Source organism: Diabrotica virgifera, chromosome 9 (genome assembly GCF_917563875.1).
Source record: "Diabrotica virgifera virgifera chromosome 9, PGI_DIABVI_V3a".
In the NCBI taxonomy this organism is placed as follows: domain Eukaryota; kingdom Metazoa; phylum Arthropoda; class Insecta; order Coleoptera; family Chrysomelidae; genus Diabrotica; species Diabrotica virgifera.
This window is the reverse complement of record NC_065451.1, coordinates 183,569,408-183,591,238: the sequence shown is the minus strand read 5'-3', so window position 1 is coordinate 183,591,238 and position 21,831 is coordinate 183,569,408. Positions and strand designations below refer to the sequence as shown.

Sequence of the window (21,831 nt, the reverse complement as noted above, 5' to 3'; positions counted from 1 at the left end):
TAACCGCGGAAACCTTTCCGAACATTATATATATATATATATATATATATATATATATATATATATATATATATATATATATATATATATATATATATATATATATATATGTGACTAATAGCACGATAACTTTTGAACGAAAAGTCCGATTTCAGCCAAATTTGGCATCAAGGTTTTTTTTTTTGATGAGTAAGATCGAGGTCCTGAACCGGAAGAATCGGCTTACCAGAAGTTGTGTTTCTACTGTTTTTTTATGTAAAAATATGTTGTTTTTGTTTCAATTCTAACACCCTGTATATATTAATTTTTCAAAAACTAATACCGCCATTGAAAAGAGAGTAAAAATATTTTTTTAAAAATGTTTTGAACTTTTTAGTTATGTTAATTACCATTTAATAAATGTATAATGTATCGTCACATGCACCTATGTGCAGCAGATTCATTTAAACGCACGCCATTTTTGTAAAAGACAAAATCTGAGATTGCCTCATACCTAAATTTGAATCTTTGTGTCTGTAGTGTGTGTTGTCCAAATTATATGCTTCTAGCATTAAATGCACAATAATTCTTATATTATTTGCACGAATCTGCCGCACATAGGTTCATAGGTACATGTGAAGATACACTATGCATTTATTAATTGGTAATTAACATAACTAAAGAGTTTAAAATATTTCCTAAAAAATATTTTTACGCTCTTTTCAACGCTAGTATTACCTTTTTGAAAAATTAATATATACAGGTTGAAAGAATTAAAAAAATAAACAACATACTTTTACATAAAAAATCAGGAAAAACACAACTTCTGGTAAACCGATTCTTTCGGTTCAAGACCCCTTGATCTTTTACGTCAAAAAAGGAACCTATATACAAAATTTGGTTAAAATGGGACTTTTCGTTCAAAAGTTATCGTGCTATTACTCACATATGTATAGGCGCCTTTTTTAACGCCCGCCATTTTTGTAAAAGGCAAAATTTGAAATGGCCTCATATCTAAATTTGAACGTTTTTATGTGTAGCATACGTGGTCCAAATTATATGCTTCTACGATTAAATGCACAATAATTCTTATAATATTTGCACGAATCTGCCGCACATAGCTAGGGGAAAGGAGGGTAAGATGGAAGGGTAGGGCAAGATGGAAATTACCTATAAAACCCGAACTGCGCAATGAAGCGCCTGGATCCACATTCACACAGATGCAGACCATACAAAGGTAAAGGAAAAGGGACAAAAATAGAAAAAGTTAAAAATATTGTACAACATTTAAAACAGTCTTCACAAAATGATGTGTTCTGTGTATGTGATGAACGTTATGTGGAACCGCCCACAGAGGACTGGGTACAATGTCCTGTATGTAATGGTTGGGCACATGAATTGTGTACCGACACAGAAGATGGCAGTTTTTTGTGTGTAAACTGTAAAATGTAGTGCTTTCCTCTACATTCCATCTTGCCCGAACAAGTTTTCCATCCTGCCCTCAGGGTAAGGGCAAGATGGAATTTTTGACATTATTTTTTAATTACTCATAAAAAAAATTCTACTTATTATTAATAATATTTAATGGCTGACTTTTGTAACTGTATAAGGTCTCTTTCAAGAATGATTAAAATGAAGGTTTTGTATTACGTTATTTTATTTTTTTACACATTATAAAGTTAAGCCTTCCATCTTGCCCTCCCTTCCCCTACATGTGAAGATAAGTTATGCATTTAATAAATGGTAATTAACATAACTAAAAAGCTCAAAATATTTCCTAAAAAATATTTTTACGCTATTTTCAATGGCGGTATTAGCTTTTTGAAGAATTAATATATACAGGGTGAAAGAATGGAAAAAAAACAAAATATTTTTACATAAAAACCAGGAAAAACACACCTTCTGGTCAACCGATTCTTCCGGTTTAAGAGCTCAATCTTATACACCAAAAATAGAACCCATATACCAAATTTAGTTGAAGTTGGACTTTTCGAAGGAGAAGATGTGGTGCTGGAGAAGAATGCTGCGCATACCTTGGACAGCTCATAGGACAAACGTTTCCATTCTAAACCAACTCAATATTAAAAAAAGGCTGTCCACAATATGTCTGCAACGAATTCTGCAACTCTTTGGTCACGTGGTTCGCAGAGGTGACGACAGTTTGGAGAGATTAATTGTTTCTGGAAACGTTCCGGGGAGAAGATCAAGAGGACGATCACCAACTAGATGGTCTGACCAAATAAAGCATTCAGCTGGAAACGCATTCTGCGAAGCTCTTAGAGCAGCTGAAGATAGAGACCAATGGAGAAACATTGTTAGGAATATTGGAAGAAATCACAATCCTCAGTAATGGGGAAACGACAGGAGAGAGAGGACTTTTCGTTCAAAAGTTATCGTGCTTTTAGTCACATATGTATCATCGCCATTTTGAATGCCCGCCATTTTTGTAAAAGGTCAAATCTGAGATGGCCTCGTATCCAATTTTGAACCTTTATATGTGTAGTATGTGTAGTCCAAATTATATGCTTCTATCATTAAATGCACAATTCTTATAATATTTGCACGAATCTGCCGCACTAATATACCTTTAACAAGTTAAGGTTTTTATTTTTGTAATTTATGGTATACAGCCAGTACAGGAATTTTTCCTTGTAATATTTTTAAATTCTAAAAATATGTTTTAGGAGCTGATGCCAGTAATAATTGGTGCAGTTCCTCGACAATCAGCTATGCAGATGTTCCATTATTTGCAAATTGCTAAAAGAGGTAAATATTGTTCAAAATCTATGTACGAGGGCTATCCAGAAATTTCATTACGTTTTGATCTGTAGCCCCTGGGGGCGGGGCTAGCGCGGCCATCTTAGCATCTTGGCGTTCCTCCTTCAGTAGCTGTTCTTAACGAGAAAAGACAAGTCACTGTCTCTTCTCGTTATTTTACAACAGCTGTTTAAAATGTGTGCCGCGATCGAATACCCCGCCAGTTGTGAGGTGCGATCGTACGGTTCATGTTGGCTAAAAACAACAAACCAATTGAACTTTATCGCGAAATTTGTGATCTTTATGGGAACAATGTGATTTCTGAAGGTGGAGTGCGTCAATGATGCATTAAATTCAAAAATGGCCGAACCAATGAGCACGATGAAGAACAAAGTGGACGGCCAAGTATTGTGACTGATGAACGTACCACTTCAATTCGAGTGGGAGGTGTTTCCCTCATCCGCTGTATAGGCCAGATATTGCACCTAGTGACTACCACCTGTTTCGAGCAATGACGACCTGACTTGCAACACAGTGCTTTGATGACGATACTGGACGGTCTTGAACACTTGGTTGAAGTCTCAGGCGGCAGAATTTTATTACTCTGTGCTAATTAGCAAAATACAAGGAAACGTTATTTACCAGCAATTTTATTGCTGGAATCGAATCTTATGATTCTATATAATAATAATATAGGTATGCAAAGTCCGCAGACAGTGAGCTACTTTTTTTATAAACAAAATGGCGCCCGAAAATCGTATTTTTTCAATTTTAGCTCTATAACTCCAAAGATTTTAACATCACACCAAAAACACCCAAATAAAAATTCACTGTAATTAAATTCTGCATCGAGACGTGTTTTTCCCGATTTACTTCGACGAAAATTTCCCCCGGAAAATGCGGGTTTTTCCAACAAAATCTTTAATCTTCAACTAAAATTTTAGATAAGTAATTGTTTATTAATAATTAAATAACTTAGTAATATTTGAAAAAAAAGCTCTTTTTGTATAGATTATAATTCCAGAAGCCGATGGAAATTGAGTAACCAGTTTAGCAACAATTGAATTGTTAATTAAAAATTTACGGTCGCTATGATAACCACAATAATTAAGATACATAAGAATAACTATGATTTTTGTATAAAAAGACACTGTACCTATCTAATGTACTTTACAGAATTTAAATTAGACTATTTAAGCGGCCTCAGGAATATTTTAAAATTATAAACAATTTTTTGGCTTAAAAACAAATAGAATATCTCGGGAAATATTAAATCAAATTAAATCATGAAAAGGTTATTGGAAAAAAAGCGGCAGGACGCTTCTTATAAAAGAAAAAACGTTTAATTGTGATAAGTGGTTCCTGAGATACAACCGGTTAAAATTGACCGGCATTTACGGCAAAGATATAAACAATAAGATCATAATTTTCGAACCATCACCTTTTTATTTTTATCCTCTTTCTTCACACCAATTTTCATATCTTTAAAATCATCATAACATATTATTATTATAATAAAAACTATCGATATTACGAGTGAAAATTACCAAAAATAGCAAAATTCCAATCAAAAATCAGATTGGAGAAAATGCAATCTCAAAGTTCAAATCGGTATACATTAAAAAAAATTAATTTTCTCGGCTTCCCATGGAGCAATTTTCTTCATTCTTTTTTTGTTCAAAAGTAACTCGAGTAGAGCCATCTCACTAACGCATTATTAAATGTCAAACTTGCTTTTGTTTTGTTATAATAGATTCATTTAATTATAAGACAAGAAAACTTCATATTTTTTCCACTTGTAGACTTTTTTTAAATAAACTTACTATAAGTGTACCTTTTAACGTTAAAAACACAAATATTCTCATTTGAAAGCTGTATAATTATTTAAACAAATTAAAAATTTTGTTATAATAAATAAATTAGTTTATTATAACAAAACATATTGTTATAATAAATAAATTAATTTATTGTAACAAAACAAAAGCAACTTTGACATTTAATAATGTATTACTTAGATGGCTCTACTCGAGTTACTTGAGAACAAAAAAAGAATGAAGAAAATTGCTCCATGGGAAGCCGATAAAATGCGGTTTTTTAACGTATACCGATTTTGAAATTTTTTGAGATTACATTTTCTCCAACCTAATTTTTGATTGGAATTTTGCTATTTTTGTCAATTTTCACTCGTAATATCGATAGTTTTTATTATAATAATATATGGTATGATTATTTTAAAGATATGAAAATTGGTGTGAAGAAAGAGGATAAAAATAAAAAGGTGATGGTTTGAAAATTTTGATCCTATTTTTTATATCTTTGCCGTAAATGCCGGTCAACTTTGACCAGTTGTGTCTCAGGAACCACTCATCACAATTAAACGCTTTTTCTTTTAAAAGAAGTAACCTGCCGCTTTTTTTCCAATACCGTTTTCATGATTTAATTTAATTTAATATTTCCCGAGATATTCTATTTGTTTATAAGCCAAAAAATTATTTATAATTTTAAAATATTCCTGAGGCCGCTTAAGTAGTCCAATTTCAATTATGTAAAGTACATTAGATAGGTACAGTGTCTTTTTATACAAAGATCATAGTTATTCTTATCCATCGTAATTATTGTAGTTATTATAGCGACCGTAAATTTTTATTTAACATTTCAATGGTTGCTAAACTGTCGATTCAATTTCCATCGGCTTTCGGAATTATACTCTATACGAAAAGAGCTTTTATATTACCAAGTTATTTAATTATTGATAAACAATTACTTATCTAAAATTTTAGTTGAAGATTAAAGATTTTGTTGGAAAAACCTGCATTTTCCGGGGAAAATTTTCGTCAAAGTAAATCGGGAAAAACACGTCTCTATGCAGAATTTAATTACGGTAAATTTTTATTTGGGTACTTTTGGTGCAAAGTTAAAATCTTTGGAGTTATAGAGCAAAAATTGAAAAAAACACTCGGGCTCCATTTTGTTTATAAAAAAAGTAGCACACTATCTGCGGACTTTGCATACCTATATTATTAATACATATATATGATCATAACATTGGGTGCGTTCAGACGACGATAGCGGCTGACTGTCAGCAGAAATCGGCTGAGTGGTTGTATCCAGCCGTGATAGGGAAAGCTTAGTAAATCTCTCAGCGGCTGACTTCCAGCGGTGACGTCTGACAGCTACTGCTGGCTCAGCTGTCCAGCCGCTGTGGTCGTCCGAACGCACCCATTGGATTGCAGCAATAAAATTGCTGGTAAATAACTTTTCCCAAAAATGGCCTGTTCTCCGATAATTTACACAGACAATGGTATCTTACAATGGCATTTGAAAGCTAGTTCACCGTTATGATAATAATTTGTTGGGAGATTATGTAGAAAAATAGTATTTGGGCGTCTCTTTCAAATGTACCTATATAATAAAATCTTTTTCTTGTACTTGTTTTTTTTTTCTATTCCAAAACGTAACTTAATTTCTGGATAGCCTGCGTATATGAGCATATGTATTTTTAATAAAAATAGGAACACAGTATAGGGCTTTTCATCGATTGTCATTTGTTTCGGGCTTCTGTCATGTGTCACATAATATTAATATATCTATGGCATACGTCTTTGGTTTGTATCATTGGTATATACCAATAACGTACGACGTAGATATATTAATATTATGTGACACATGACAGAAGCCCAAAACAAATGACTGTGAATGAAAAGCCCTGTACAGTAGGTATATGGTGCAAATGAAAGGAATAAATTCGTTATTTCGTAAGTCGGCGATTTTAAGAAAAAGTCCTGAAATATGTCAATTTTATCTTTAACCTATGATTTTTTGAGGTCTAGTTTATACTAGTGACGTCATTCATCTGGGTCAAAATATAAGGGTCGAGTGCCTAGCTATTTGAAAGGTTATTCAATTCTCTATTCAGTAATATAAACAATAACATAATTATTTATATAAAGTCTCCAAAAATTGTTTTTTAATTAAATTGGCACAAAAAGAAGAATGTGTGTAAATTATTTATTTTAAAATACATTTTACTTATTAAATAAATTATGTAAATACATTCTTCTCCCTGCATAAATAATGATATCGTTTATAATACTGAATAGAGAATCGAATAACCTTTCAAATGAGCTAGCCCACGACCCCTATAGTCCAACAACCGAAGCTTTTCACCTCGCAATTTTTACAGAATGGATCGATTTGCTTGAAAATTTGAGAATAAGTAGTGGAAAGTCCAAGGATCAAAATCTATATGATGCCGAAAGGCGCTTTTACCATGGAGGTGGTTACCACCCCATCTCGGGGGTGGAAATTTTCAATTATATTTTGACCGCAAAACTTGATAAAAACGTTCATTCTAAGCAAAAAATGTTGTATACATTTTTGAAGTTATACTTCTTTAGGCGCGATAGGGAGTAAATTTTTATTATTCTGCGCACATGCGCACAGACACAGTATGTTGTTTGTTGCTAAATCTTTTAAGTTACATGCATCAGTCCAAAAAAGGTGTGGAAAAAATATATTAGTGTTTTTAGTAAATATATTTAGTATAATTTTTGTGTCTTTGGATGTGTCTTCCTCGGGAGTAAGGTAATACGTATTATTAAAACATTTTTATTTAATACTTCACTTCGTCTATTTGTTACCGTGGTTTGTCATAATGTCCGAGAAACCGTCAAAACAATGCCTGCCTCTTTTTTGATTTTTTGATTTTTGGAAAGTGGTAAGTAACTATTAAAATCAGTTTAATATTAATTAAAACAAAAATAAACTGTTAAAAGTATTTTATTTCGCTGAAATCATATAATAGAAGCATAACTTCTTACGTGCGTACAAAGTAGGTACACACACATTCTTTTTTTTTTTTTTGATAAAGTTAATAGTTTTCGATTTATTCGCGATCGAAAGTGTTAGTTTTATATCGAAAAAATCAATGTTTTTCGGTATACTCATTTACGTTTCACTTAATTTTTGCCGTAGAAAAAATTTTTTGAAACCAAGTTCTTGGGAAGTAAATAACCTACAATTTCATATATAAACATTTTTTCGTATCTCTGATGCTAATCTTTCTATTCTGAAGAAAATGGCATTTTTTACAAAACTACAAAAATTCGTTATTCGCTTTTATCTCCATTTTTTTAAAACTAATCATTCCAAGCCAATCAAACTTCTAGATTAATAATACATAGATAAAGAAGAACGAATAAGCTCAATGACTAAAAACACCGCCAACTTACATTATTATGCTTCCAATTGGATTTCTCCTTTTTTTTTTCAAAAAAATATATTGATTTTTTTACCGTAACTTTTTTATTTTTTATCTTAGAAAGCTTGTTAAAAAGAATTTTGTAGGTTTTTAACTACATCCTATAAGGATGTTAAAACTAAATCTTTTTAGAATCCTCAGTCACAAAAAGAGGTGACTTTGAAAGGATTGGAAAAGGTGGTTTTTGTATGATATTACGTTTTAATTATCAATAGCTCACTCAATTTTTGCCGCAAAAAAAAGTTTTGTAAAGCGAGTTCTTGGGAATTAAATAAGCTTCAATTTCATATTTAATTCGCTTTTAACTCAATAGCTACAAAAATTCGTTATGCACTTTTAACTCCATTTTTTTTAAAACTAATTATTATTCTAAGCCGCCCAAACTTCTAGAACCTATTAATAATACATAAATAAAGAAGAGCAAATAAGGCCAATGACTAATTTTAATTATGTTAATGATGGTATGGTAAATAACGCATTTATTCCTTTCATTTGGTATAATGATTTTTCTTGTTTTAGGGATATTTGCACAATACAATTATGGCCCCAAAAGAAATATGCAAAGATATAATAGTAGCATACCGCCTATATATGATATTAATAAAATAACAGCTTGCACGGCTATATTTTATGCAGAAAAAGACGATATAACAACAGTTAAGGTATATAAATCTGTTTTATTTAATTAGGTACATATAGCTGACTAAATCCATAAGATTTTTTAACACCAAAGAATTCTAAAAATGCTTGATACTTTTTTAACATTATGCGAAATAATTCTGGGATTTACACTAAAATCACAATAAAGATGCACTAGAAATAAACAAACCAAGACAGGTTTAATGTTACGAGGAGCACTCCCAAATCATTATTGTATAAACTTTGTAAATCATGATTTGGGATTTACAATGTCTTGTTATGCTCTGTATTTCTCTCTGTTATGAGATTGATCAGCAAATTCTTATTTTGATTGATTACTTAATTATTTTAATTATTACTTATGTAAAACAAAACCAAAATTAAATAAAATTTTCTAATAAATTCTACGCCAGAGAAGCGAGATGTGTCAAAAGCACAGGGAAGCATCATACTAAGGAGTGTACCAAACCAAAAGATGTCAAACCTAAATACGTACATTGTGGACAAGAGCACCCAGCTAACTATCGTGGCTGTAAAGTGGCTATTGAACTACAAAACATGGGGAATAGAGCCATAGATAAAAAAAGGGTGGTTAATAAATATCCTTCAGTAAGCAGGCAACTTAATGAAAATCTATCATTTGCCAATGCAGTAAACAACGAAAAGGAAAGTAGCAAAAAGGAGGAACGAACTAATAATATCGAACAAAGTCTGCAACTCATATTAGCGAAGCTAGAAAATCAAGAACAAATCATAACAACACTGGATGAGAGGCTAAAAAGATTAGAATATAGTGCCAAAGGAGCTATATCTACCTAAATCGAAACAATATTAATACAATTAAGGTACTAGTGTGGAATGTAAATGGACTCCTGAACCACCAGCAGGAGCTTCAGTTAGTTCTACAGACAGAAAATATAGATGTATGCCTCATCTCAGAGACTCATTTTACTAAACACTCATTTATCAAATTTCACGGTTATCGAGTATATCATGCGATTCATTCTGATAATAATGCAAAAGGAGGAAGTGCAGTGATAATTAAAGAAAATTTACAACATTACGAAGAAGCAAACTACGTAACAGAAAAAGTGCAGTTAACTGCAGTAACACTTAGAACTAATAGATACCCACTGATAGTGGCAGCAATCTATAGTCCTTTGAAACATGCAATAAATAAGGAGGAATATACTGACCTCTTTAACGAGCTGGGAAATAGATTTACAGTAGGAGGCGATTATAATGAAAAAAATACCCACTGGGGCTCAAGGTTAACCACAAGAAAAGGCAGAGAACTTTTAAAAGCTGTGAACGAATACGGAGCCACTACCTTATCAACAGGGAAACCAACCTATTGGCCGACAGACCCCAACAAGATACCAGACCTAATTGACTTTTTCATAACCAAAAATATATCGCAAAACTACCTGCAAATAGATGAATGCCATAAATTATGTTCTGACCATTCAGCAATAACACTAACACTAAGCGAAAACATAATATATAAAGAAAATAACCTTTCTCTAACTATATAAGTACACCGACTGGATAAGCTTCAGACAATTGCTAGAAGAAACAATTAATTTAAACGTATCTCTTAGAACCGTAAATGACATTGAAAAAGAAGTTGATCAATTCAATAAAGACATCCAAAGAATATCTTGGGAATGTACTCCAGACATCAAAAGGATGCAACTACCCCACAGAAATTAGAACGCTGGTATACGAAAAACGGAAAGCACGACGAAAATGGTTCCAAAGTAGAGCTCCTCAAGATAAAACAATTGTAAATAATCTCACCCAACAACTAAAAAGAGAGATAAAAGAATTTAAAGAAGAATCCACTAGGACATACCTAAACAACCTAACGAATGATAGATCCAGAGAATACTCACTATGGAAGGCAACCAAAGGATTAAAAAGACCAATAATGCAAATACCACCCATAAAAAAAGAAGACGGCACTTGGGCTAGAAGCAGCGAACAAAAAGCAGAATGCTTTGCTACACATCTAGAGAAAAAATTTCAACCGCATCAACAACAAGAAGAAGAAGAAGAAGCATTACAGAGCAACAACCATTTGCAAGAAGAAGAAAACATAATGCCAGTAACTGTAGAAGAAGTAATAAAAGAAATCAAGTATAATTTAAACCCGAGAAAAGCTCCTGGCTTTGATTTAATAACAGGACAAATATTAAAACAGCTCCCAAGAAAAGCAATTGTCAAGTTGACCTATTTAATTAATGCTGCGATCAGATTAAAATATGTTCCTTCATTGTGGAAAGTGGCGGAAATAGTAATGATACCAAAACCAGGCAAACCACCACGTATAACCTCCTCCTATAGACCAATATCACTGCTACCCACAATGTCTAAATTATTTGAAAAGCTTCTCCTCAGAAGATTGCAACCAATTATAGTAAACAAAAAATTAATTCCAAATCACCAGTTTGGCTTTAGGCAGAAACACTCAACTATAGACCAACTCCACAGAGTCACCGATATTATAGAAAATGCACTAGAGGAAAGAAAAGTCTGTTCAGCTTTATTCTTAGATGTTGCCCAGGCATTTGACAGAGTTTGGCATGAAGGACTATTTCATAAATTAGAGGCTACTCTTTCAAAATCATACACAGACATAATTAAATCGTACTTAACTGATAGATATTTCAGAATCAAGCAAGATGATGCTTATTCTGAACTTAAAGAAACAAAAGCCGGAGTCCCCCAGGGTAGCGTATTGGGCCCGGTCCTATATCTCCTTTATACATGTGATCTACCAGAATTCGATAACTACTGTTTAGCTACCTTTGCCGACGACACCGCAATAATAGCAGTAGGTAAAAATAACGTAGAAACAGCCAATAAACTGGAAAATGCGATGAGCAAATACCAAAATGGACTAAGACGTGGAAAATTACATTGAACGAAAGCAAATCAGTACATGTTGATTTCACTAATAAAAAAAATTCTCTACGCACCAATAAAAATTAATGGACAAGACATTGCTTATGCCAACACAGCCAAATACCTGGGCTTATCCCTAGACACGAAGCTTCGCTGGAAAGCACATGTAAAGAAAAAGAAAGAAGAATTAAATATCAGATATAAAAAATTGTACTGGCTACTGGGAAGATACTCAGGGCTGTCAACGTATAACAAGATGCTAATCTACAAACAAGTTATAAAACCAGTATGGACGTATGGTATCCAACTATGGGGATGTACAAAAAAGACAAACTTGAAAATAATACAGACTTTTCAAAACAAAGTATTAAGGAGCATAGTTAATGCACCCTGGTACATCCGTAATGACGACCTCCACAAGGATCTACGAATGGAGCCCGTCGACAAAGAAATCAGAAAACACGCAGAAAGTCATGAAAAAAGACTTCTTCTCCACGAAAATATTGAGGCCATCCAGCTCCTGGACAACTCAAACCAGAAAAGAAGACTGAAGAGGACCAAACCTCACGAGTTGGTGTAGTGCGACAAAGCTAATAGCGGAGCATTGCGCGACTAGTGTGCAAGCAACGTTTTGGTGCAGTGCGTGATAAAGTGAAAAGCAGCGCTTTGTGTGATAGTGCGTAAGCAAAAAGTGCCCCAGTAATAATAAAGACAACTAAGAAGACATCAAAGGGTGACTCTTAGATATTAAGTAGTTAGTAAGATAGGATAGATAAAAAGTTACTCATTGGTCAAAGACCAGATTGTAGCACTTAGCAAATAAAAAAAAACGATTCTGCTCGCAAAGGCCAATTTCACCACTTTACACCGACTTCTCACTTTTTAAAAACTGAACTGTACTCTCCAGATATTCATTTCACAGTGACCATTTTTTCTCTCCTCAAAATCAGACTCAACACTCTCATCCGCACCTATCTTTCTCCGCCAATCACAAATATCCTCTCTACCCACTACATCCATATTTTCATTTCTTAAGAAACAATTTATTTTGTATACAACTTTTCCATTTTGTTAAATTCTAGGAGACACCAAATTACTTTCGTTGTTTTAAAATGCTCAACAAAAAGCCTTATATTCTAAACTCAATAAAATTGTTTACTGCCTATCCTTCTAAGAAACATTTATAAAACGTCATTGTTCATTCCAAAGCGAAAGAAATGTACTTTCTAATTTACCGCATAATTGCATGTCCGTTCAAAGAAACATTAACAAATCACTTAACGATTTCACTTTCCGCGAAAACACTGTTTACTAACTAAATTATAATATTTACAATTTTTGGTCATATACAGGGCGATGAAAATCTATGATCTCGTGGTCTCTGATATAAATTTATTTTCTAAATTTTTCCCATAAAAATTATACAACAGTATATAAAGTTGCAGCAGCGATAGGAGCATAATTTAAAAATATTTTCAAATTACATACTGGGTCAACCGTATTTGCAGGGTGAAGCAAACTCATTACTTTTTTAATGGAACACTTTGTATATTTTTACGTTTTTGGACTCTCCTCGATATGTTCCTTTTCAAAATAATAATATAATACTCTAAGAGCTGGGAGCGGATTTTGTGCGTGATAAGTAATATGGAAAAACTATACAGGGATATGTTGAATTAGTTGTGTACATGACTTTCCCAACGGCCGGAAACCAGTCGCGGTTTTTATTATTTTTTTTTTGTGACGCTGATGATCGAGATAGGGCACCAAAATTTGGGAATAAGTAGGCCATGACGTAACTAAGTAAAATCTCTAGGGGGCGGAACGCTGCGTGGCCGACAAAGGGGTGGGGTAGGGGTGAATATAAAAAATATAAGGGTTTTTTTGCGACGTTAGTGATGAGATAGTGCACCAAAATTTGGGAATAAGTAGACCATGTCATAACTAAGTAAAATCCCCAGAGCCGGAAACCAGACTGGGTGGGGTGAAAGTCGCGGTTTTTATTTTTTTTGTGACGCTCATGATCGAGAAGGGCACCAAGATTTGGGAATAAGTAGGTCATGACGTAGCTAAGTAAAATCTTCAGGGGTGGAACGCTACGTGGCCGACAAAGGGGTAGGGCAGGGGTAAATATAAAAAATATAAGGGGTTTTTTGCGACGTTCGTGATTGAGATAGTGCACCAAAATTTGGGAATAAGTAGAACATGACATAACTAAGTAAAATCCCCAGAGGCGGAAACCAGAGTTGGGGATGAGGGTAGTAATAAGGGGTAAAAGTCGCGGTCTCTCTTATTTTTTTTATGACGCTCATGATGGATATAATGCACCAACATTTTGGAGTAAGTAGGTCATGACGTAACTAATTAAAATCTCCAGGGGCGGAACGCTGCTTGGGGTACAACGGGGTGATATGCAGGGGTGAGTATAAAAATATAAGGCGTTCTTTTGCCGTTCGTGATCGAGATAGTGCACCAAAATTTGGAAATCAGTAGATCATGACATTACTAAATAAAATCTACAGGGGCGGAACGCTGCTGCGTCACAAAAAAAAAATACAAACTGCGATTTTGACCGCTTAAAACTACCCTCATCCTCAACTCTGGTTTCCGCCCCTGGAGATTTTGCTTAGTTACGTCATGATCTACTTACTCCCAAATTTTGGTTCATTATCTCGATCACGAACGTCACAAAAAATCCCTTATAATTTTTATATTTACCTCTGCCCCCACCCCTGCCCCCACCCCTTTGTCGGCCTCGCAGCGTTCCGCTCCTGAAAATTTTACTTATTTACGTCATGACCTACTTATTACCAAATTTTGGTGCACTCTCTCGATCATGAGCGTCACAAAAAAATAATAAAAACCGCGACTTTGACCCCTTATAACTACCCTCGTCCCCCACTCTGGTTTCCGGCTCTGGTGATTTTACTTATTTATGTCATGATCTACTTATTACCAAATTTTGATGCACTATCTCAATCACGAACGTCGCAAGAAACTCCTTATATCTTTTATATTTAGCCCTACCCCCACCCCTTTGTGAGCCACGCAGCGTTCCACCCCTGGAGATTTTACTTGGTTACGTCATGACCTACTTATTCTCAAATTTTGGTGCATTATGTCGATCATGAGCGTCACAAAAAAATAATAAAACCGCGATTTTGACCCCTTATCACTACCCTCGTCCACGACTCTGGTTTCCGGCTCTGGGGATTTTACTTAGTTATGCCTTGGTTTACTTATTCGCAAATTTTGGTGAACTATCTCGATCACGAACGGCGCAAAAAACCCTTTATATTTTTTATATTCACCCATACCCCCACCCTTTTTTCGGCCACGCAGCGTTTCGCCCCTAGAGCTTTTACTTAGTTAGGTCATGGCCTACTTATTCCCAAATTTTGGTGCACTATCTCGATCATGAGCGTCACAAAAAAAATAATAAAAACCGCGACTTTGACCCCTTATAACTACCCTCGTCCCCCACTCTGGTTTCCGGCCGTTGGGGAAAGTCATGTACACAACTAATTCAACATATCCCCGTATAGTTTTTCCATATTACTTATCACGCACAAAATCCGCTTCTATCTCTCCGACTATAAGGTTTTGCAATATTAGGTATATGAGGTACCTAGTTTAAAAGATAGTTACAGTAAAACTTGGTTCGTTGATGCGGTGCAAATGACATTGAGGGTTTCAGTTAAATGTTTTCAGTTATACGTTTATTTATTAATATTTGTAGAATTTGTAAATTAGAATTTAAAAATAAAAAGTACCTGTCGGCACAATACCTATAGATTTTGAAGTAGAAAGTAAGGTCAACTGAATCCCAAATTTTTATGCAAATCGGTCTATTCTGTAAAAATTGCGAGGTTTTGTCCTATTTTAAGCTTCAGTTTTTGGACTATTATAATTTAAATCAAAACGGGTACTGGTGTATGTTTTCAAAGACTGATAGTGTGTAAATAAATTTATTAAAATCAGCAGCTAAGTACTTTCAGCATTTTTAATGCCATCATCAGAGCTATCGTCTTATGGTTGTAAATATCTCAAATGAAGAGAAAACTTCGAACAAACACATTCTACTATTAAAAATTAAACCAGGGATCTAACCACTGGCCAGGGTAAAAACCCTTGAATACATATATAAAATATCACATTTAATGTGTTTTTTAAAAAATGGCTACCATTTTTACAATCAACAGCTGTTACTGACAATATGAATCGTCTTTGAATATTGTCAGTAACAGCTGTTGATTGTAAAAATGGTAGCCATTTTTTAAAAAACACATTAAATGTGATATTTTATATATTCAAGGGTTTTTACCCCGACCAGTGGTTAGATCCCTGGTTTAATTTTTAATAGTAGAATGTGTTTGTTCGAAGTTTTCTCTTCATTTGAGGTATTTACAACCATAAGACGATAGCTCTGATGATGGCATTAAAAATGCTGAAAGTAGTTAGCTGATTTTAATAAATTTATTTACACACTATCAGTCTCTGAAAACATACACCAGTTCCAGTGTTGATTTATATAGAAGTGTGTACAAGTCAAAAAGTCTTTTTCTATTTATTATAATTTAATTGTTTTGTTTTAGGGCGCTTTGGAGACTATTGATATACTACCAAATGTTTGCTACAGTCATAAAGTTGAGTATCCTAAGTTCAATCACATTGATTTTATTTTTGCCAACAATGCGTCTGAGTTAGTTTACAAACCAACCGTAGATCTTTTTAGGAAATACGACGCTGGACATATTTGAGATGATCAAGTAATGAAAATTAAATGAATTGGTTTATTTGTTATAAATTATGTCAAAATACAGGAAAAATGATTAATACATTAATCAAACTATTAATGTGTCTTTGATTATTTGAAAATCCCCAAGGAAAGAATTTATGGTAGGGAAGCCCAAGCGGGGATTTTGAGCGTTACTCGAGCGCGTCAGAAAATCACATGAGCAGAAACCTTGTAGCCTGTAACTGTGGACCTACCAAATATGGACTCTTAATACAGGGGATTTTGGGGGCAGTCGGCAGGCCCGCCGAGAGGGGGGTACGGCCGGTACATTTTACGTACATTACACATACTCAGTTATATTTAATATTACCTTTACCTCTATTTTGAAATATAGGGCATATTATTGAGGCGACTGATAATTTTAAGCCCGACGCAATATTTCGCTGTGAAATATTTAATATTGTCATAGATTGTATCATAAGCAACTTAACCAGAAGATTTAATGCGGCAATTGAAATTCATTTGCTATTTACCATTTTATGGACATTCTAAGATGAGGAAAACACCAATATTAAGAAAAAAATAAAACAATAAAAAAGATAAGAAATAAAAAAAAATAAAAAAAATATAGAGAGTTTTATAAAGAAGACGATAGAGTCTTCAGAGTCTCTATGGGGACGATAGAGATATACAAGGAGAATATTTGTGAATCTCAACTTTCTCCAATAGATTTACTTAATAAAATTAAACATCCCAAATTGGAATCATTATTTCCTAACGTCGTTATAGCGTCAAGAATATTTTGCACATTACCGGTGGAGTCGCAAAAGGAAAAAGATCCTTTAGTTTTATTTCTCGCATAAAAAATACTATGATATCTACAATGAAACAGGATCAGGTAACTGGCCTAGCAACTTTGTGCATTGAGTATGCTTTTTGTGCATAGAGAATGATTTGGTAAAATCCTGCGATTTTTCGAAAATTATAGACATCTTTGCGAATCAAAAAACTCGAAAAGCACCGCTATTGTAAACATTTTCACTATTATAAAAATGTAATAAAAATTTAGTAAAAGTTATATTTGAAATGTTTCTTATTATTATTTATTATGGATAATTGTATTTCTATAAAAATTAAACAATTTTTTTGCCCTATTCACTTTTTGCCGGGGGCCCGCTTTTTACTTCTTACCGGGGCCTGCTCATCCCTCTCGGCGGCCCTGTCATTCGGTAAAAAAATATATCCCTAGAAAAACTCGAAAACGTCAGATTAAGACAAGGTAAGTTAAGTACGTGAAGAACAGTGTATATGTTACCGGCCAAACCCGATTTCAGGACAAACTAGTTTGACCTTAGGCCAAACTAGTTTGTCCTAAGCGCGTTAGGATAAACTAGTATGGCCTAGGCCAAACTAGTTTGTCCTATTGCGCGTAGGCCAAACTAGTTTATTCTGATATAAATACACACACTTCAGGCCAAACTAGTTTATCCTGATACAGTACGTAAATCATTCAGCTGGACATAGGGAACGTACATTGTATATAATTAGATACATAAATACATACATTGTATTATATTGAGATCATTGTGGCAACTGAGCTCTCTCGATGACAATATAGTTGTTAGCATTAAGGGAAATTAACCTCAAAATTGACAACTCATTTCGACTGATACAAATAAACGTCAAAATATGACAATGTAGTAGCTAAATATTTTTGACCTAAGGGAATGGGAAAACTGTTTAGTTTTGAAATTAGTTTTTAAATAAAAAATATTTTAAAAATTAGCTAAAGTAAACTTTGTTTTTGATTTATTTATGGACAGCCGTGATTCAAAACAAACTCATTCTATTCGTCCTAACAGCTCTATCGCACCAAAAACACGTACTCGAACAGAAGCTTCAACTAAGACAGGTTAGCGCAGTTGCCACAATTCTCTCAATGTATATTTCCTATGTCTAGCTGAACGATTTACGTACTGTATAAAGACGCATACTTCAGGCCAAACTAGTTTATCCTGAAGAGTATGTTTTTATATCATGATAAACTAGTTTAGCCTAGTCTAAACCAATTTAATCTAGTCGAAAGTAGTTAATTATAGATTGGTTGCTGATTTAAACGTAAGTTTAGAAGACACTATTAAGGGTTGTAAGACTTTTAAGTATTTAGGCTAAATGATAAACCGAGACGGCGCTTAAATGAAAGATATAGAAATGAAAATAGTACGGGGAAAACAAGTCACGAAAGCACTCCATGGAGTGATACGGAAGAACACTCTAACTAAAGAAAACAAAAAAGGATTTTTCAGGGCATAGTGCTGAATCTACAAGAGCGGAAGAATGGCCAGTGACAAAAATAATACGAAATAAAATACGAACAGTTGAACTGGAGTTATGAGAAGGTGTCTAAAAATTACCAGGTAGGATAGAATAAGAACAAAGGAAATATGAAACAGAATAGAAGTAGAATGCTCAATTACAAAACAGTTGTGGTAGTAAAAGTAGAGCCCTGAAATGGTACGGGCATGTACAAAGAATGCTGGAGCACAGGTGGCCGAAAAGATTACTGGACTGGGACACGCGGGGAGGAAGACGGAGAGGAAGACCTGCTGTGAGATGGAAAACTCACATAGAAAATGCTATGATAGATAGAGATCTCAGAGATGGCGACTGGGAGAATAGGAGACTATGGAAGACGAAAACGGCAAACTCATAATGCGAAAAAGCCAAGAAGAGGAAAGTAATTCAGCGATCTAGTACGGCTTAATATAAATAAGAAATAATATAATTATTAGTAACAAACAAACAATAATATTGAGTTATATTCGCGGTCGGACGGATAGACAGCCTAGGTCAAATTTCTCACCTTTAGAACAATCTTTGGATTATAAGCTTTCATTTGACACCTCATTTGTCATTCTACCTGGTACTTATAATAACGGAGGAGTTGAGTTCACGGATAGACAGACAGACGGACGGACAGATGGACGTGGATAATTCAACGTTTTCACATTTTTTAAAAATTGATGAAAACAATATTATTCGTAGTCGATTTTATTCGTAAGTGTATCCTTTCTTTTAATTTTTGGAGAAAACCTCATCCTTTTATTTATTATTTTTTATATTATTTAATTATACAAGAATATATTGATTTACAGCATGTATCAATATCTTCATTCGATGTATCATATTATGATACAATATATCGATGTATAATTTTTTTTGCCATCCCTGTTGGGACGTGATTTGGAAAATTCACCGCATGTAAAAGTCCTTAGGTACATGTTCGCTAAATTATTTTCGACTCAGCTAAATTGGTTTAGACTAGGCCGTACGAGTTTATCCTGAAGTGTGAATTTTTATTATATTAGGATAAACTAGTTTGGCCTGAAGTGTGTGTATTTATACCAGGATAAACTAGTTTGGCCTAGGCCAAACTAGTTTGGCCTACCCGCGATAGGACAAACTAGTTTGGCCTAGGCCATACTAGTTTATCCTAACGCGCTTTGGACAAACTAGTTTGGCCTAGGCCAAACTAGTTTGTCCTGAAATCGGGTTTGGCCGGTAACATATATTTCAAAAATCTGACGATTTGAGCGGTGCACATGAAAACGGACAAGTTACAGTTTCACAAAAAATTTGATATTTCGCGAAATGAACATCAGATCGATAAACTGAAAAATACGTGTTTAATATTTTTCAAAAATCTATCGAATGATACCAAGCACGACCTCCCACGGGGGGTGGTGGAGGTAACTTAAAATCCTTAAATAGGAACCCTGCGATATTTCGCGAAATGAACATCAGATCGAGAAACTGAAAAAAGGTGTTTAATATTTTTCAAAAATCTATCGAATGACACCAAACACGACCCCCCCCCCCCGGGAGGTGGGGTGGGAGGTTTCTTTAAAATCTTAAATAGAAACCCCCATTCTTATTGCAGAATTGGATTCCTTACTTATAAATAAGACAATTTTATTAGAGACATTTTTTTAAATTCTGGACAGATTGGAAAAAACGATTTTCGAAAATGGAAAATTAAATTAAAAAATGGAAAATACCTACTAAAATGGAAAACTTAACTTAACTTTTTTGGTTTTAAGACCTAATATTCACAACCCAATAGGTTCCCATGACGTTTTAGTAACTGCAAATTTAGCATCCAAGGCTCCCCTACTATTACTGTAGTGAGCTGTATGTATACTATAGGGCATAGGGTAAGAGTACGCACTTAGTTTATTTTGGATTGTAACTTGGGGGAAGAAAGACATAAAAATACCATATTTGTTGAATATCGATCTTTATTTATTACTTAACAATAAAATCATATTTTATTATGTTTAAACAAAAAAACATCCCTGTAATAAATATATTTTGAAAAAGTGTCATTTGCGCATATTATGTCATGTCAGAAAGGTCCGCTTCCTTCATACGTTGAACAGGCCTCATGCGACCATTCTGCACATATTCCACATTGAATCCAATTGCCATTAAATGACTGTCCACATCCTGGGCACTCAACAGTCTCTTCTGATTCTCAGTTTGAGCTGGTAGATGGTTTGGGTTGCTCAATATCAAAAGTTAGTTACTATCTTTCATATTTTTCCTTTTGATCCGCTTTTCCAGCCTTGAAATCTTTAGAGTGCGTACTTTTAGACTCATGTGACATTATTTAAAGAATGGCCGCTACGTGCCTGCCTAAACAGACTCTTCTCGTTAACTCCACTTATTAGATAGCTAATCGTATGGTCTTTGCCTTAATATTAATACAAAATATGCCTACCACTGTTAAGTAACCTTAAACTCTTACGTTTTAGAGTAAAAATAATATTACATTCCGAAGGTGAAAAAGAATAATTTACCCTGTAAAATCCAAAGATAGAGTGTCAGGTGGATGACAATATGGCGGGTTCTTCTCCAGTTGAAAGCACACTAAAACGTGATATCACGAAATTCCTGCAGTGATGTCAAGTGGTTAAAAATTCCCTGCGTAGTTTTAGCCGACCGCGTACTCTTACCCTCCTTTACCTTGCATAAATCACAAAAATTTATTAATAATCCTTTATAAAAGGTTTACTTATCTTAAGAAGGCCCTTTTGGGCTACGTCAGAGAACGTTTTCGGAATGACAATTCCATCAGCAGTGCTACTTACTAGATAGGTTTACGGTGTCGGAAAGTTGGTCGAGAACACTTCGTCGACAACATTTGGTCGACAAACAGTTGGTCGAATGCACAATTCATCGAATGTACAATTCGTCGACGAACATTTGATCGAATGGATTTTTCGTCGACAAAGACCCAAAGAGAATAATACATGGCGGAAACACGCCAATATATAAAGTTAATTTCTTTGTACCATATCAAAAAATAAATATTTTATAGATTGCCAGTCTTGGATAAAGTGTGAAGGGAAGTTTATTCTCACGATTTCTTTACTTTTTTATTGATATTGACTGATTATTGCAGTCGAAAACATTGTACGGAAATGCCTCGATTCCCTAACAATTTATTTACCTCAGCATCTCGCATATTTCGTCTTGTCCACAAGGGCCC

The 21,831-nt window shown here is 34.1% G+C and overlaps 1 protein-coding gene across 4 annotated transcripts in view; it reads left to right on the top strand.

The window, feature by feature from the left end:
- Positions 1–16,398, top strand: part of LOC126891825 (lipase 3-like) — a 199,613-nt gene extending 183,215 nt beyond the window's left edge. For all 4 annotated transcript variants that reach the window (XM_050661109.1, XM_050661105.1, XM_050661107.1 and 1 more), the window contains 3 exons: positions 2,664–2,745; positions 8,516–8,658; positions 16,138–16,398. In XM_050661109.1, coding sequence (XP_050517066.1) covers positions 2,664–2,745; positions 8,516–8,658; positions 16,138–16,302 — 390 coding nt within the window. In that variant the 3' untranslated portion in view covers positions 16,303–16,398. The remainder of the gene's footprint in view (positions 1–2,663; positions 2,746–8,515; positions 8,659–16,137) is intronic.
- The last annotated feature ends 5,433 nt before the right edge of the window (positions 16,399–21,831 follow it).